Source organism: Phyllopteryx taeniolatus, chromosome 12 (genome assembly GCF_024500385.1).
Source record: "Phyllopteryx taeniolatus isolate TA_2022b chromosome 12, UOR_Ptae_1.2, whole genome shotgun sequence".
Classification (NCBI taxonomy): Eukaryota; Metazoa; Chordata; class Actinopteri; order Syngnathiformes; family Syngnathidae; genus Phyllopteryx; species Phyllopteryx taeniolatus.
The window spans coordinates 17,834,996-17,848,259 of record NC_084513.1 but is presented as its reverse complement, the minus strand read 5'-3'; the positions used below and the strand labels follow the sequence as shown (position 1 = coordinate 17,848,259).

General features: G+C 41.7%; 1 protein-coding gene and 1 long non-coding RNA gene across 10 annotated transcripts in view; one reads left to right on the top strand and one right to left on the bottom strand.

Annotated features, from left to right (window-relative positions):
- Positions 1-9,303, bottom strand: part of dip2a (disco-interacting protein 2 homolog A) — an 83,865-nt gene extending 74,562 nt beyond the window's left edge. For 3 of the 7 annotated variants that reach the window (XM_061792438.1, XM_061792437.1, XM_061792439.1), the window contains exon 1: positions 8,745-9,300. In XM_061792438.1, the coding sequence (XP_061648422.1) occupies positions 8,745-8,868 (124 nt within the window). In that variant the 5' untranslated portion in view covers positions 8,869-9,300. Of the gene's footprint in view, positions 1-8,744 lie in introns of all 7 variants that reach the window. The other 4 variants (XM_061792435.1, XM_061792441.1, XM_061792443.1 and 1 more) reach the window with 3 other exon arrangements.
- Positions 1-13,264, top strand: part of LOC133486794 (uncharacterized) — a 31,824-nt gene that overhangs the window by 17,980 nt on the left and 580 nt on the right. The window contains exons 2-8 of one of the 3 annotated variants that reach the window (XR_009791126.1): positions 9,470-9,513; positions 9,574-9,925; positions 10,001-11,098; positions 11,199-11,242; positions 11,306-11,672; positions 11,758-13,114; positions 13,194-13,237. This is a non-coding gene — a long non-coding RNA (uncharacterized LOC133486794). Of the gene's footprint in view, positions 1-9,469; positions 9,514-9,573; positions 11,099-11,198; positions 11,243-11,305; positions 11,673-11,757; positions 13,115-13,193; positions 13,238-13,264 lie in introns of those variants that run through there. The other 2 variants (XR_009791127.1, XR_009791125.1) reach the window with 2 other exon arrangements.

Here is a 13,264-nt window from a genome sequence, read left to right as displayed (position 1 = left end):
AAAAACATTGAAGCTTTTAATGAAACATTGATAACCAGCTTGTTTGCTCTCTGTCAAAAGGGATTCCAGTCCAGATCCATCAGCCCATCTGTCCAGCAGTCTTATACGATGCATTACATGAGATATTAGCACTGAATTCTTGAAAGTCTAACCAGATAAAGTAAGGAACACATCGGTGTAGTGCATGCCCCCCTGCAAGCACATGAGACTCTGATTCATATAACTTCACCAAGTGTGAAAAGCAATATGGGTATGTTGTCATAGCAGCGCTGCAGTATGACATTGTTTGCCTATGAATGCAGGAATATGAGATGTGAATATGTTGAGCTCAGCAGTCCAATGGTTAGAGGGGGTGGGGGAGGGAGGGGGGTGTAAAGTCGATGCGTCACGAGGCATGAGGTTTGACACCCGCAACTCGATTTACTAGAGTTGTCCCAATCTAATCACGGGATAGGAAATCGGGTCCGATCACGTCATTTTCAGCTGATAAGTATCTGATGAAAAAGATTATTATTATTTTTGTTTTGTTATGTTCTCAATGTTTAAAGGTCATAAAGTGACAAAACAATCCTGAGGTACAAAGATACTGCCAAATGGAATAAGATCGCTTAGTTTTATACTACACGATGAAACATTTCGGGTTCGTGCGGTGCCGTGAAATATACGAGAGGCAGAAAACAACGTCCAGACAAGAGTTGGAATTCCACGAAAATGCTTGTTGTTTCTTCAAGCTGCAACTTCAAAAGTAAACATTATTTAGCATTATGGCCGGTTAAGTTGATTAACAAAACAGAAGAGGAGCTACATCAAATGCATCCATCTTTTTGTGCTGCACCATTGATATGTCACCAAAAGATTGTATTTGTTTTCTTGGTTTGAACCACTGCTGCTAAAGACCTATACTCATATAAAAAGTATCATGTTGTTGGGATACCTTTATTTGAATTAAAAAAATAATAATAAAATAAAATGAAAAAAAATCTATGTATTCTGGACATCCCTACTATTTACCCGATCCTATTGTGTTGAAAGCAATTGTCCCTGTCCGACAAGCATTTCAGACGTCACACCAGACGCTGGCATCGGGCATCTAATTATCTGGTTGTGGGGATGCGGTACTGCTGTGTGAAAGCAGTCAGTCACAGGAGCAGAAAAAGACCAGATTGATTTGTGGTGATGATGGAGAAGGCGGGGGTGGTACGTCGCCGGCGTCCAATTTCCATGCTACTCTCGACCAGATGGACACAGGGAGGGGTCAGGGATCAAAGACGTGGACTCAACTGTGTAACGGACAGCGGGGAGTTAGCCGAGGCCAAACCAAAAACCACACCGTTCAGAAAAATGTGGAGCACAGTGCCTTCTGATTTTGACGTCCTTGATGAGGGTAAAGTGGTGTGTTTAGTCAGCATCTCTCACAGCAAGGACACACGCAGTGTCATAACAGGCACAGTACCTGGCAGCCACATCAACTAAAAATATGACGAACCTGAGAAGTCGCTGCACATTTTCTCTGCCTCCCATGTGGCGCGTGACTAAAAACCTGCTGGTCGCTGGAAAGCTCATGCGTGTGCGGCAGGAAGGACAGGATGGTCGCCTGGCTGGAGACGGGCAATAACTTCCTACTGTTCCGCGATTAAAGGTCTATGTCACAACTTTTGTAAGAGAATGCTGCAGTTCTATTTAGTAAATTGGCATGCCATAAAGCATGAACCGAGTTCCAGAAAATAAAAATATACTCTTTGTATTGTCACATTACAGGAAGTCCTCAGTCGATGACAGAGTTCCTACAGTGGTGATATAACTCAAATTTGTAGGTACTTCGGAATGTTCACTAGTCTATTAGTAACCTCGGCTAACATAGTAGTAAACTCTAAATTACAGTAAACAATTGTATGGAAAAACAGTTATAGGCCAAGGCCATAAATACAGAACAATCAAATGAAAAACTGTAGGTACAACTGTAACGTGCCTTCTTGTCACATGACCACGTATTCTTAGCAGCAGTCCTAACTCGTTCATTAAGCCCTCTCTGCCTTAAAAGGTTTCAATTGTACAGTAATTGTCTACAGATGCCACAAGATGGTCTATATGAAGTGCCTCAACTCACTTCAACATAATTCCAAGGCACCAAGATGCTACGAGATGGTGCTATTGCTTTGGCCTGAGCACAAAACAGCAAACAGGTGGCTTTTTCTCTCAATGTCGGATATGTGCCAAAATACATAAGCGAAAACGCGTATATACAGGGGCTCAGTGTATTCTTCTGGAAACACCCTTGCATTCAAACAGGAGTTTCATTCAGAGATTCTCCTCCCCTCGTCAAATTAAAGAAATTTAGTCAAATGCTCAGACTACCGCACAAACCTCAAGTCTTATTTTGAACCACTACAACAGAGACTACTGACTTTTGGGTAGCAAAGAGCCCAATCACCATTGTTTACCTTCACTATCTCATTAAAAAACACAATAACACTCTGTCGAGAGTGAACCTCTTCAGCCACTTTTACACTTGAGAATAATAGCAGTGTGTGTAAAAAATAAATAAAGTGTCAAGCTCAAAATATTTGATTTCCGTAAAAGCCAATGCATTGGGAACACTGCACAGCCTATTCCAAATCAAAACAAATTTGATGTCCAGTATTCCCAGTGAATTTTCAGGTATGCAAATTGAAAATAAACGGTTTATTTTGATAACAAATGCACCCTGATGACTACCTATGTTTTGTTTCTAAATTCTGCATGCAAGCATTAACCACTCTCGGGAAAAATGGCAATTGTCCTAAAAATGTTAATGGAACTCTCAGAATGTTAGAGTTCAAACAGAATTCTTGGAGCCACACCTTTAACTAGGTCCACAACAACTATTATGGGTTTTTCACTGACCTATGACCGAGAATTACTCTATTAATTGAAAACAACACAATGAGAACCAAAGAGTAGAAATACGTGCAAATGGGAATGGGTTATAAAACATGCGTCATTCTCTCGTGTGCAATACAAAGACTGCAGCCCAAGAATTTGAAGTTCTGCTCTACTCAGAGGCACACCCTTAAAATATGCATGAGTCTCCAGTAACATTCACCACTGTTACAGACACAATGGCATTAGCCAACTGGACTTTAAGGCAGCAAAAGGAAAACACTCACTCCAGGGATCAACATTCTTTTCCTTTTGAATCCTTTTACGTTATCCTGCTAACCCGCAGCAGGGAAAATCATAAATCTTTAATGCTCTCAGAACTCTGGATGAAGATTTGTATCGTGCTTTCATCCAATGTTTGATTTGGCTCATCAACAAGCTGAATTTCCAAGGGTAAAAGTTCATACTTTATGACTTAAGCGAGGAAAGTGGTCCCGAAAAGGGAACGTGCTGTACGGCCTCTGCTTCAATTCAGTGGTCTGCTGAGCATTCAAAGCGACAGTAGCAGGCAAGCCACCAATGAGATCCATCCATGGTCCATGACCTTCACATTCAGGTAAAGCACTGCTAACTGTGAATGTAAGTGTAGAAAGAAGTGAACCACAAACACATACAAAGTTATTACTTTGACGGACATTTTGGTGTCTGGATGTACAGTGTTTGATTCTCTTGTCTCGTGTGTCAATTTTGTGGTGGACTGGGAGTGACGAAAAACAGCTCGAAGCAAGAAAAAAAAAAAAAAAAAAAAAAAAAAAAAGTTAATACCTTTGTGGTCACCAAACTGAGGTCCCAGGAATGACATCAGTTCCAACCTAGGTTTTATGCTACTTTAGAGGCGTATTTCTATAAAAATGTTGGTTGATTGTCAAAATTATACGAACTTTATTTGTACAAATCCCTATGACTCTATAGTGAGATAGATCGTTACATTACCAAAAGTTTGACCTGTTTTTTTTTTTACGACTTGTACACAAATAGGTTGAACTATCTCTCTCGCTCTCTCTCATAAACAACCAAGTAAATATTTGATCTCCCTTTCTAGTTCTGAAAATGTATATCTGCGAGGGAGCCGTTCTGCACTCCTGCTTTAACAACCGGGCTTATTTACATACAGCTTGGCTGACCGAAGGTCCACAGCCCCTTTCAAAAGACGGCCGTAGTCCGCCTGTCTGAAACACCCACATTGCCAACGGGTGTGACGTCCCTGCTGCTGTAAAAGCCAAAAGATAAGCAAAGCTGCATTGAGTTTATTTGGATGCACAGATTAACTTTAGCCAACAACGTTAGCGCCTGATCAGCGACACATACAGTATTTGATTGCTCGGTGAAGTTGTCGATGCGGTTGTTGGTTGGTATTTATGTTTTTTGACGTGTCCATGCACCACATACACACAGTGTTGTATGTGAAGTGCTGCATTCAATGGGTAAAAATGTTTTTATTATCTTTATGAGTGCTTGCTTTGTTTCATCAAACGCTGGCATAAATAGTGATTATTTTAGACAGGTTTTACATAGTAGTAGTTTGGTTTTGCTGTGTTAGGAAACGCACCATCGAATGATGCCGTGATAGGCAGTCTGCGAGTATGCATCGCTCTCTTTTTGTCTAAATGACGCTTGTTGACTTTTGCATACTTCTTCAATTCTTAACCCTTAAGGTATTTTGACAAACACACCACAGGCATATTATTAGATCACCTGTTTCAAGTATTGGGGGGGGAACGTTCTCTTTTTCAGTAAACACCTCACTTTTATCTGGATTGGGTCATTGCCACAAAATAAAGGAAAAAAATTGTTATGACCAGATTACTAGCCTCTCAAATAGTATAAACTTTCTCTAATAATTTTAAAAAGTCACATAAAGTCACTACTACACTACAAAAATTCTACAACTGTTATCCCAAAACAAACAGGCCACAGAGGAAGCAGTTTAACAACCAAAAACCTCTGTAAATATTTGCCACATAGGAGCAAGCAAATAACCTAACTAATCAGTCTGGTGTTTGTCGACTTTCCTGAAGAGATTAAAAAAAATGGCAGGAAAAAAATTGTTTTTTGATCAGAGGGTGTGGCGAACTAACAGAGCAGGGAAGAAACCATTTGAGGATTGACCGAGGGAGAGACTATGAATTTTCCCAGCAGACAAGACAAACCCTCCTTCATCCCGGCAGGAGATAATGGGGTTCATCTGTCTTCTTGCCCTGCTTTCCACCCCATCTTTGGACCACTCATCCACATCAGCTGTGACTGAACACACCCTGCTCTCCACTGTGGTGCGCAGTATTTGGGATTGGGACAGTTTGGGGAAAACCAACAACACAAGGATTTGGTCATTTTGGTGACGGCCAACCAAAACTAAAACCGGTAAAGAAAACCTTGGATATTTGAGCTGTGCCTCACAGGTTCCGCCTATAAAAAAAAAAGCATATTTTTCTTACTAAAAGGAGACGGTGTTTTTTTTTTCCAAATTCAAAACACCGTATGTTTTACGAACATGCCTGTAACATGCTTCCATCAAAATAACCCAAGGATCAATAATTATTGTACCCTTTAAACAGCCGAATTTTTGTCTCGCTGAATTTAGTCCCTTCATGTAGGTGAGCAACTGTACACTCCACCACGTATACTGCTAAGGCAATGGCGAGTCCGTTTTTTGTTACTGTGATGACAGGGGACAAAGCCTCAGCTAATTACGGAAGCAGAGCCCACACTGAAACTATGTGGGGGGGGGGGGGGCTATTATGCAAATTAGCCGCACTGTTACAGCGGAAGTGCAGAACAGCTCGCTCATAGACATAATAAAAAATAGGTAGGTAGGTAGCAAAACATTCGCCTGGTTGTTTCATTTCACACTTGATTGGTGGCCAGGCACTCCAGACACCCAACTATTTGTATAGCCCTTTTCGTAATGTTCGCGAACAATGGGCACTTCCATGGGTGCAGAACGCAAGTGATTACCACTGACCTGAATTATTTTGCGTTTGGAGTTGCACCAAGCCTGTAAAACCTTCACGAACACGAGAAAATGACATTAAATGCCTGTCACTGTATTTCATAACCCCACTGAGGGTGCACAAACTATTTATTTCACACATCGGCAGGTCTCCACTGCCGATGCCGAAATATTATCAAGGTAAGCTGCTGGATCGTTTTGGCCCCGCCGCTGCGGCTGCTTCTGCTGCCAGACTGCTTAGGAAAACACACATTCATTCCGGCACATGAATAATACAGCGTTGCTACACTTTCACAAAGGTTAGCCGCACACACTCAGGCATACTTAAACAGCGATGCGACATTACACGTCAAACGTCCCTGTGAGAGAAGCTCATTGACAAGGTCGGGAAATCAACGAGCTGCTTTCCAACACAACGCGCCATCTCTTCTATGTGACAGTGAAGCGTGGATGCTATGGAGGTGGGGAGAGGAGAAGGGGCAGAAAGCAGAGGGAAGTGCTGTTGCTATCAGAGCTCTAGTAAGGCAGGATGTGTCATGCAGAGAGTACAAAGAGGAAACTGGACAGATATAGATTTGCCGAGACGCTCATCTGTTCCATTAGCGGCCTCTGAGGCAGCTCTTCTAGTTTGTATTGTTTTGATTTGATGTTTTACATTTTGTTACGGGTTAACTTATTTCTTACACTTGTGTATGACAGTTAATCATGTCAATATGTTACTTTTAAACTACTGCCAGTTAAAGGGGACATATTACAAGAAAATGTAAATTGCACAGCTGCATTGAGTTTTGTCAGATGCACAGATTTGTATTAGTTAACACCGTTAGCTTCTGTTAAGTGGCACTTACTTGATTTTGATTGCTCAATAAAGTTTTTGGCATGGTGGAGGTGCAGTGGTTGTGTTTTTGTCCATGTGCCACATGGACAAAAACAATAAACTGTTAATTAGCTCTATAAGAGGAGGTTTTACTTTACCTTTTTATGGGAATTATAATTACCACAGAAGACTGATGACGAGGTTTTTTTGTTGTTGTTGTTTTTGGGGAAAAAAAATGTAGGTTGCCAATTATCCCAGAATAGATAGTGCTTGAATTTTTAGGTTCCATTTTGGTATTAATGGAACTTCTTATTACACTCGTGACAGCTATAAATCTGAAAAAAATTCATGTGTGAGGTACATCTGGTACACATTAAAACACATTCACTGCCATTGACGGCTATAGAAGTCAAATATCCATGTTAACTGGGAAGGCTAGCCGGCTGTGAATGAGTTAAAAAGTTGAGGGTTATTGTTTTAAAAATCTGAAAAAATGTGAATAAAAGTGTATCATACAGCATTTTTGCTGCAGAAGAACATAACGGGGGGTCCTCGGTCTATGACGGTTTTGAGGCTACATTGGTTTGCGCAGTAGCGTCAGAAGACTTTGTCACATGACATGAAAGTCACGCACAGTTACTGCCATAACTTACTGTATTTCTTTTGATTGCATTATTCATGAACGGGCAGCATAGTGAATGAGTGGTTCAGAACGTCTGCCTTACATTTCTGAGGACTGGGGTTCAAATCCCAGCTTTGGCCTTTGTGCGTTTTCTCCAGGTACTACAGCTTCCTCCCACTTCTCCAAAAACGTGCATGTTAGGTTTTTCATATTGGAAGCTTGAATGGTTGTATGTCGTAGTGTGGCGGGACTAGTGGTTAGTATGTCTGCATTACAGTTCTGGGGGTCAAATTGTGGCCAGGGAACGCTTTCGTAAACCAAGGACCCCCTTGAAGTTAGTGAGTGCTGCCAGAAGTGTGTGAGTGCTGCCATTTAAAAAACTGAACTGGACAAAGAAATCATATCAAAGCCTTACTGACAATATAAAGACTGAGCCAACCTTTGAGATTGTTGTCTTGAAGTTAGCCGACATCTGTCTCAGTAAGACCCACATGGACAGACGTGCCCGGCCGGGTGTGTCCCTCCCCCCACAAATAAGCACACAGGTCCGACACTGACGGACGGGTGTGTCGATCCAGATGCTCCACTAATCTATGTTGACAAAAACCTTACGACAACGGGCATGTCCAACACACGGGGAGGTTGGCTAACTGCCTGCCAACCAACTTGTTCATCCATCTATCCCAGCAACGTATCGTGTCAGACAGAATAATTTAAATTCTGTGACATTTGTGTATGGTTGGTGTCATATGCCTTTAGCTTTTTATAATGTAAATGAGCCTATTGGCTCAATAAAGGTTGGGAAACACTGGTCAACATTGTTCTTGAGTGTGTCAAAATGTCAAGAAATTGAGTCCCAGCTTTGCAAATTGCATGTTATTTAAAGCAGCGATTCCAAATCAGTGTGCTGTGACAGCTCATCAGGTGTGCTCTGGGAAGCGGTCAGATTTCACTGAATTTGTTCTCAAGTTATTACTTAACAAATGTATCACTGATCATCTATCGATGCCAGCAACATATATTGACGGACACAGCAATTGAATGCTCTTCCACTGGACCTGTGTATCCATTATTTAAGTACATTCAGTTTGTATACTTTCTGACGTTTGTGTCGTTATGGTGTGCTGTGAGCTTTTTTTTATAAAGTACAATTTGTGCCATTAAAGGTTGGGAAACATTGGTGATTTCCAAAGTGTGGAGAGAGACAGTATCTTATTTACTACAAAGCATGTACAGTACTATCTTTGTTCATCAATCTATGCCAGCGACGTTAGTGACACGCACGATAAATGGGATTCCATGAGATATTTTTGTTTAGTCGTGAGCTTTTGAAAATGTCAAATATTTTCCTTATCGTGTGTCACTGACAGTAAACGCGTCCCACCTTTGGGAAGTGACATTTCAAAGGAAGTCCGACTTGAAGGTGTTCGAGTTACCTTCCGAGAGCTCCAACTCCAGCTCTGCCAACTTGGCCCGGACCTCCTCCGGCAGGGTCATGGCGACAGCCGGCGTGGGCTCCAGCGTCACGGTCAACAGTCCGGCAGAGGTTCTCTCGGCCATCCCGGTTCAAAAAAAAAAAAAAAAAAAAAAAAAAAAAAAAAAGCACAAATGTATCCACGGGTTTGCTTTCTATGACGATACAAATGGAGCCGAACACCTCCAGAAAAATAAGGTTTCGGTCACGCACCGGTGTGGTGAGAAAAGAGGGTGCGTCTCGAAGTAACAGCGGACAGTTGTGGAGGCAACCTCCGGCGGCGTCATGACATGGCACGGCTAGCCGTGACGCTAGCACATGCGTGGCGGCCGCCTGCGCGTTCCAGTGTCTGCTGCTGTCTTTCCCCCGCGGCGCCACGGGCTGCGTCCCGCGGTGACGGCTGCCTCACTTCAACTGTGGCGAGAACTCATTCAACTCAACGCTCGGCTCGCCCAGCGCCGCCGCCGCCGCCATTGGATCTCAGCAACGGCAAGCACCTGCTTCAACCTGGTGGAACGTCACTGCCCCCTTGAGGCCTCACTTGGAACTGCAGAAACAACCTGCCTTCTTCAAATAAATATTCCCTATTAAAATGAATTACATATATTTATTTATGCATATATAATATATAAATAATATATAAATAATTATATATATATATATATAATTTATATATGTCATTTTCAGGGTGCTTGTGCTCTTGCTGATAGTCTTTGGACACCATGCGAATGGTAAGTAAGTTAATCGGTGCACCAACCAAACTATTGTAACCCTTATTCCCTCTTTTTTAGGGGGTGGTTCTCAACATGGAGGTTTGAGTGCCCCTAGTCAGGCAACTGTTTGGGATCCACAGCACTACAAACAACCTGAGTCCAATGTGCAGTATTTTGCTGTTGCGCCAATGTCTCAACAGCACAGTGAAAGTTTGTTCCAGGAAAGTCCGCTTCTTGGTGCTGGTGTTTGGTCGTTCCCCCCAATGAAAAGTATTTGCCCCATCTGTCCTCGTTGCACTTGCCCATTACCTGGCCCTTGCCCTCCACCTTATTGTAAACGTGGCTATCGCCCTTGCCCGCCATCTTGCTTCAAGTCTAGTCATATGTGTCGCTCCTGGTATCCTTGGTAGGCTCTTCAATGTCTGAGCAGGTAAGATGAACTGTAGTGCACGTCGGTCAACTTGTTGAAACCTCTGTGTTAACTTGTGAACTTTCTGTCCTTCAGGTTATCTGCCATTGATGGGGCGCTTCCTTGTCTGTAACTACTTAATAAATTTGTGAAATTGAATCAGTCGGTTTTTATTTTCTCACTGGACCATTCCCTTAAATGCAACTGCACTCAACTGACACAAAGTATGGTAATATCTTCAAAAAACTGGGATGTAATAGAACTAAGGAAACATCCCAAATGCCCCCTGACTTCTTTCTTTTTAATTTACATTTTTTTTTTTTTTTTTTCTTAAACAAAAAAGTATAAACAATATTTTTTTATAAAATGCAATGCCTTGTTACTGTTTGCTTTAAAGTGACATTGGTTTACTCTTAGGCTTTGGATCAGAGGCTACCTGATATTGACAGTGTAAGACTTCTCCTTCGCCACACTTGTGGACTATTGAATGTGTTTGACAAGTCTGCGACTTTGTGCTGTGGACACTATCCAAATTAACTTCAAGTGCTTATTTTATGATTGGGGCTGGAGTCTACCTATTAAAGTAGTTGACATATTTTAAAAAATAAAATAAAATAAACTTTTCATCATTGTGGGTTGGCTTGCAATAGGATGGTGTATGATTCCTTTTTGTTGGAATACTTTCGTTTTTACTGTTGCAATATGTGTCCATTTAGAGGCAATGACATTACATCTCAGAGTTCCTCGAGGGTAAATGTGATGCAATGAACTATTACGTTTTCTTGACTTTAGTGGTCTTATTTTATTATTTTGATTTCTTATTTTGATTGACAGGAATTCATACATTGGGGCATGGAGCATTTTTTTCATATACTGGTTTTTTTTTTTCTTGTACTTCATACCATGTATTTTGGGTAATAGCTTCTATTTAAATGTGTGCTTTGACTGTCGGGGAACTTGTTCTCAATAACAAAGGTCAGAAGGTGTAACGTACCGATTTTGAATGTTGGCACACTCGTGCACACCTGAGTGCAATGATGGAGAGCAGCTTCTGATTGGTGCAGTGGACAGTGCTTAAATAGAGTCAGAGCTGTTGCCAGCAACAGCAGGACGCAAGAACAAGCTGAAGTTGCAAAGCCAAGTAAACAGGACCTAGTGACCACATTCACCAATGGCTTGTGACTTGTGTGTGAGGTAATGTCGCTTTTTTTTTTTTTTTTGTCGTCCTTTAGTGGCTTTATCGATATGTTACCTTTTGGTTGTTTGTTCATTGTTTGTCATTTTCTCTCTTCAGGCTGCTTGTGCTCTGGCTGGTAGCCTTTGGGCACCATGCAAAGGGTAATTAATACTGGTTAATCTGTGCACCTGCAAAATTATTTTAACTCCCATTTCCTCTCTTAGGAGGTGGTTCTCAACATGGAAGATTTGCTGCCCCTAGAAGTCAGGCAACTAGTTGGGATCCCCAGCGATACGGACAACGTGAGACAGATGCGCATTATTTGGCTCAACCCCACGACCAACAACACGGTGAAAGTTTATCACAGGAAGGTGCGGTTCTTGTTGTTGGTCGGTCGTTCGCCCCAATGAAAAGTGTTTGCCCCATGTGTCCTCGTTGCCCTGAACCCCTCCCTTGCCCGTTACCTGGCCCTTGCCCTCCACCTTATTGTAAACGTGGCTATCGTCCTTGCCCTTGCCCGCCATCTTGCTGTAAATCTCGTCGTATGTGTCGACCCTGGTATCCTTGGTAGGCTCCTCCATGTCTGAGCAGGTAAGATGAACTGTAGTGCATGTTTGTCAATTTGTTGCAACATCTGCGTTAACGTGTGTGTGTGTGTGAATGTTCTTTCTTCCAGGTTATTGTCCCTTGATGGTGTATGATTCCATGGCAGCAATGATTAAACTTGTGAAATTGAATTAAATTTATTTCCTTGTTCACTGGCTCTTTGCAATTGACTGCAGCTGTCTCACTCAAATGGCACAAAAGATGGCATTACACTGTGTGGTGGTCCTAAAAACAGAATTCAGACTTAAAAAGCAAAAGTCCACTCAAATCTTAGTAACATTCTGTCACCTGACAGAATAAATATAATGGATGAGTTGTCAATTGTGGAGGGACTAGAATGTACTGTAACTGGTGAGTGTATGTTTACTTCTCTAATGAACCAAGGATAGCCATAAATTCCCCCTCCCAAGCTGCAGTAGGCCAAAATGACAAATGTGTAAATGATGGGAGCTCTGAATCCAGACAGACAGGCATCTGTGGTTCAGACCTGGACAGGACTATGCCCACTATTCTAGACTCAGTCCCTTCCAATGTCACACTTTCAGATTGAACATGTATTGGTTATTCTGGTAAAGCTTGGTGTGTGTGTGATTCCTTTTATGTTGTAAGACTTTTACTGGAGCTATGTGTCCCATTGTGTACATTACTTTAGTGTTCCCTCTGGGTAAGTGCTATAAAGCCGTTTTGTTAGGTTTAAGATCTTTATTTCCACAGGGACATTTTCATAATTTGAGCAGCAAATGGTGGCTACAGGAAATTTAAAATGTATCCATTTTAAGTGTTCAAGCACATTAACATGCATTCACCTGCACACAGTGCAGAGGGAAGACTTTTTTTTTTTCCCCCAGAAGTCAGAGAAGAGACAAAGATATTGGTACATTGCAATGAATGATGCAAAAAGCACATTACATAAAATAGAACTATTGTCCATGCATGAACTATACAATGTTCTGGTATGCAACTGTAGATTATAAATTGTATACTCTTGTATGCACCCGGTGTATACTTTGTATACTTTAGTGGTCTTACCACTGAGTAATTTATTTTGATTAATGGATAAAAACATAATTGGGGAATCGTATTGCTCATTTGTGTGTTTGAAGTGGGTTTTTTTTTTTTCCTGCATGCATCTTGCTAACATCTCGGCTCAGATTTACAGATGTCCTGTGTTTATTGTCGATGGACATGCTCAAAGAAAGTGCACGGTACTGATTTTTGGCGACTTATTAAATCAAAATGATTTTGATTGATGATTTGCTCTCGCGCACCTGAATGCAATGATCAAGCGCTGCATGCTGATTGGCACAGGTGATTGTGCTTAAATAGAGCCAGTGTGGTGACAGCTGCAGCAGCAGAACACAAGAACAAGCTGAAGTTGCATTGCTTAGCAGGACCCAGTGATTACATTTACCTATGGCTTGTGACTTGTGCGTGAGCTAATGTTGCTTTTTGTCATTTTTACTGACTTTAAGTTCTATTTGTTTACTTGTCATGTTTTCTGTTTAGGATGCTTGTGCTCTGGCTGTTAGCTTTTGGACACAGTGCAAAGGGTAAGCACCTGTGCACCTGCACCCACA